Source organism: Nicotiana tabacum, chromosome 11 (assembly GCF_000715075.1).
Source record: "Nicotiana tabacum cultivar K326 chromosome 11, ASM71507v2, whole genome shotgun sequence".
Lineage (NCBI taxonomy): Eukaryota > Viridiplantae > Streptophyta > Magnoliopsida > Solanales > Solanaceae > Nicotiana > Nicotiana tabacum.
In genome coordinates this window covers 73,708,310-73,713,434 of record NC_134090.1, presented here as the reverse complement: position 1 = coordinate 73,713,434, position 5,125 = coordinate 73,708,310, and the positions used below count along the sequence as shown (strand labels likewise).

Genomic DNA, 5,125 nt, shown 5'->3' with positions numbered 1-5,125 from the left:
TTTCCCAAGCATAACATAGATAGTAAATAGAACCTAACTGCTGGCCAGACAATTAAGCAATTAAACACAAAATTGAAGAAACAACCATATATTGGTGAATTTTAATCAAGGTTAAGTTAATGTCAAACAACAATATTCATGGCTAAATCACAACCCCAGAGCAATGGGTGTTTAGCCACTCATGATGTAATCAAACAATTGCATAAGTTTGATTAATTGAAAAATACTAAAAAAGATGAATAATTCCGAGATATTCTTGCTCCTCAATGTTTCTTGCGTGTATTTTTGCTCCAAAGTGCGTCCCTCCCTCCAAAATTAGGCTTAGTCTTCCTTTTATACGTGTTGGATAAGTCTAGGGTCGAATAAACCGTGTCCCGGGCGAAATAGGACACAATTCGCGTCACCGGCGCCCAGCCTGGTGCTAGGCGCCTTCCATAGCGCCCCCAAATTTGTGCATAATGTTTTTAGCGCCACAGGTGGCGCCAGGCGCTGCTTGTGGCGCCCAACTGGCTTCCTTTTCCGATTTTGTTTGTTTTAGCTTCAAATCTTGCACGTTTTGCCCCTACTTGCTCCCAAATCATTCCTACAAGTAAAAACACTTCAAATTAATATAATTCATAGTTTGACATTCCAAATTCACGAAACAAGATTAAAATATAAGGCGATATACATAAAAATATATATACTTTAAGCTAAACATCAACACCCCACACTTAGACTCTTGCTCGTCCTCGAGCAATGGGACAATCTAATAAACCCCCAACTACGTGCAAAGTTCAATCCTAGAGGAGCACCTTAACTTTTAACCACACATTATACCCTTTGACTACAATCAATACCGGCACACAAGCATGAACATACAAAATTTCACATTCTTCCCGTTTAAGCATACCCAAGTAGAATATTTCAATTCAATAAATTCCAACAACCTATTCGTCACCACCCAATCTCAACAATCGACTTGCAACCACTAAGCACCCTCAATTCATGCACTTACCCAACAAGAAAGTTTACAACATTACCAATCATTCATGAGATCATGTGCCCTCACCAACAAACAAAAGAGTGAGTATTGACTAGTCCATACATTCAAATATACTTTTGAATATAGATTAAGGACATCACACAATCGAACAAAATTCACTCCCTCTCACAAAGAATTCATATGCATCCCTTGGTCGTACCATAAGCTTGCCCTTAGTGTATATCTCTACTATTTTAAGCTAGCCAAATCTAGGATCAATTAGGACTTTTAGGTTGTAATGTAGGCTAAGGGATGGGTAGGATACATTTAGGAATAGTGGCTAATCCTCCTACGCACTTTAATACACTACATTTACAATTCAAGCACATATTCTCCTCAACCAAATCACTTGCCATATACAACATAGCCCTCTTTTCAATTAAGCACTTCTATATTTTCACTAGCACAAATCAATAAGAATTGGAGGTGTTTATTTTTCTACATACTTTCACTATCATTTTTCTTTTCTTTCAGTTTTTCTTTTCCTTTTCTCATCTTTTTTTTTTCTTTTCTTCACACACTCCATACATTAAGGTTCATTGGCTAGTGTCTTTTGATTTCAACTTTAGTGCACCAACGGGCCCTTCCATGGTTCCACTCAAAAGCTACTCCCCAATCTCTAACCTTACTTCTTTTAGCGACTAAGTGCCTTAGGAGGTGAAGGTTCAATCAATATCAAATTAAGAACAAAATGGGGTATGACTTGTAATGTGAGTGCCAAAAGAAAGGTCTATAGGCTCAAAGGGCTAGCAACGAAATTTTTTATTTTTATGTGACAAGCACACCCATGATCAAGCAAGAAAATGCCTACGTCATCTCCTAGATTAGCACAACTTACAATTTCGCTTCAATTAACACACGGGGCAAGTTCTAGACTACACAAGATAACAAAAAAAATCACAAATCCTCACACACACGTTGCACATAACTCAATCAAGACGGTTCTGTTCAACTCTCAAGTCAAGCAAGCACACATAATTGAGGAATTTAAGTAATATTGCACTATGTGGCATACGAGTCAAACAACTGAAAAAAGGGCATCACAAAATAGGCTATTTACTTTACTTAGGCTTCACAATTCAAACCAAATACACGGGAAAACAGAATGTATGTCATATCCTAATGTGCCAGCATCAACCATGTCAATGAATATCTCAGAGCGACTCAGTTTCTTCCTAAACTACTCCAAAAAATAAAAATAAAGTACCCGGTTTGAGCTACACCCTTGGAAAAGAACCGTCGCCCAAAGAAAAACCAAGGGATACTACCTAACTATCCTAAAAAAAGAAAAAAACTTTTTGGTGTTTTTAATCGGACTTTATCCCTCAAGAACATTGTCCAAAAGATCCATCGTCGGGAAAAATCTGAACTTTTTCTATTTTTTTTTTCGATTTTCATTTTTATTTTTTATAACCTAGACTATGTCTACTATGAGTTCTAAAAGAAAAACTAAATATAAAAATAGTTTTATACAATTACGCTTCAGAAAGTAGTTTTCCCACCCCACACTTATATTATGCATAGTCCTCGATGCATGATCATAGAGAAAAATATTAAAACAAGGGTGATAAATACTTCCTGAGGCCCTCTTAGGCCTAGCTAGGACATGATCCTCAATATTAAGGGTCGGGACGACTCCACACTTAAACTCAAACATGCTCCTCAGCTTCAACTTTGGGTACTCAGACTTCCCCTACTCTGCAAAATAAAAGCAACACAAAAACTTGACACTAAAAAAATGATCAATACATAAAAGATACATAGGTTGGGTTGCCTCCCAACAAGCGCCTTATTTATAGTCGTGGCACGACTCTACTACTCTGCTCAGGCTGGGCGCTTTCTCTTCTTCTTTCTCCCATGAAGTCTAGCCTTTTTGCACGCTCTCGGAAGGTCTCCTCTTTCATCTCTGGCTCTTTTCTCAATCATCTTTACACGCTCAGCTGGAAACACCACCTCCTCTAACTCAGTTGTCCCATCTGGAAAACTATAATTCACATGCTGACTCTGCTCTATTCCCTTCAATTCGACCACAGTAATCATGCACAAGTCCTCATAATGCTTAGGGAGCATAAGTGCCTTGTACACATTAAAAGTGACCTCCTCATTGTCAACTCTCATTTTTAACTTCCCTTCCCTCATATCAATAATTGCTCCACCAGTAGCTAAGAATGGTCACCCCAAAATAATGGGCACTTCATCATCTGCCTCGTAATCAAGAACAATAAAATCAGCAGGAAGAATAAACTTTCCCACTCGAACTAAAACATCCTTAATAATTCCTTCTGGCATGACTAGTGACCTATCTGCTAACTGTAAAGTGATTGTAGTAGGTCTAAGCACCCCCAATCCGAGTTGCTTGAACAAAGAGGATGACATCAAATTTATACTAGCCCCTAAATCACACAGGGCTCTACCAACTTCTTGTTTTCCAAGAGACAAAGGAATTGTGAAACTCCCAGGATCCTTCAACTTAGGAAGAAGTTTACTCTGAACTCTGGCACTGCACTCTTCAGTAAGTGCAACTGTTTCGAACTCTGCATGTCTTCGTTTGTTTGTCACAATATCTCTGAGATACCTTGCATACTTAGGCACTTCCTGTAAAATTTCCACCAAAGGCAAATTCACAATCACTTGGCTCAAAATATCTAGGAATTTCTTGTACTTAGCATCATCTTTTTGCTTCTGCAGTCTTTGTGGAAACGGAGGTGGTGGCCTAGTCTCAATTACTGGCTCGGGTCCTTTATCATCTTTCTCATTCCCCTCAAATGGCTTGGGAACTAATTCTCCCTCGGTATGAGCTATATTCTTCTTTTTCTTTGGAACTTCTTCCAATGCTCTTCCATTTCTCAAGGTAACCGCTTTGACTTGATCTTTAGGATTGGGCTCAGTATCACTAGGAAAAGCCCCTACTGGTCTGGTATTTTGGGCTATGGCAAGTTGGCCCACGTGGTGCTCCAAATTTCTCAGTGATGTGGCTTGAGCCTGCTGATCAGTCATTATTTTCTGATTGAAAGTTTGTTGATCTGCTATTAATTTCTGATTGAAAGTTTGTTGATCTGCTATTAATTTCTGATTGAGGGCTTGCTGGTCGGCCATCAATTTCTTCATCATCTCCTCAAGGCTAGCTTGTTGTTCAGCCTGAGGTGGTCTGGATTATTGTTAAGGTGCTTGAGGCCGGTATTGATTCTGATTGCCTTGATTTCCACCCCAAGAGAAGTTTGGGTGATTACCCACAAAATATACAGATTCTGGATTTTCTGGGCATAGATTGCTCATGTGACCCTCTTCACATACTTCACAAAATATTTGAACTTGTTGCACAGGCTTGGCTTGTTGCTTGTTAATGATCATGGTCATCTGATTGACTTGGTTGGTCAGCGTAAAGACCTGTGCTGATAATGCTGAGACAACATCTAATTCAAGAACCCTTGGTGATTTTTGTACCATGTTCCTACCCATATCTCCTTGCCAATCCGGATTACTTTTGGAGAATTTGTTCAATAACGCATAAATTTCATCGAAGCTTTTCTCCAATACTTGACCTCCAGCTGTAGCATCGACTACAATTTTTGTTTGGGGATGGAGCCCTTCTATGAAAGTGTGAACTAACACTTCATTCGTCTGATTGTGATGATGACAGTCTCTGAGTAGCCCCTTGAACCTTTCCCAAGCTGAGTATAAAGATTCTCCTACTTTCTGTTTGAAGGCAACTATCTCACTTCTGATCTTTGCAGTTTTTCCTGAAGGGAAGAACCTTGCTAGAAATTTTCTTGCCAAATCATTCCATGATGTAATGGAATTAGCTGGTTCTACCTTTATCCATCGCTTAGCTTCGCCCAATAGAGAGAATGGAAAAAGTGTGAGCCTCACATAATCTGGAGTGACCCTGTTAGTGATATAAGTATCACCAATCTCCAAGAAGTTCAGAATATGCTGCTGTGGATCCTCGTGTGGAAGACCCATAAACTGCCCGTTTGCATGAAGTAGCTGGATCATGCTCTGTTTCAGCTCAAAGTGCCCAGTGATTCTAGGCTTCACTATGCTGGAGGTAACATTAGCAATACTGGGCATTGCTACCTCCTGAACAGCCATATGTTGCTC

At 39.4% G+C, this 5,125-nt stretch overlaps 1 protein-coding gene and 1 non-coding gene across 2 annotated transcripts; one reads left to right on the top strand and one right to left on the bottom strand.

The window, feature by feature from the left end:
* Nucleotides 1-3,196: 3,196 nt before the first annotated feature.
* Nucleotides 3,197-4,120, bottom strand: LOC142165894 (uncharacterized). Its single transcript, XM_075224282.1, has one exon. The coding sequence runs from the start codon at nucleotides 4,118-4,120 to the stop codon at nucleotides 3,197-3,199; it is 924 nt and encodes a 307-aa protein (XP_075080383.1).
* A 528-nt stretch (nucleotides 4,121-4,648) lies between these two features.
* LOC142166659 (small nucleolar RNA R71) lies at nucleotides 4,649-4,753 on the top strand. The gene has a single exon (XR_012697062.1). It is a non-coding gene; the product is annotated as a small nucleolar RNA R71 (small nucleolar RNA).
* Nucleotides 4,754-5,125: the final 372 nt, after the last annotated feature.

Coding starts and splice junctions, on each gene's coding strand:
- LOC142165894 (XM_075224282.1), bottom strand. CDS start 4,120: ATGGCCGACCAGCAAGCCCTCAATCAGAAATTAATAGCAGATCAACAA.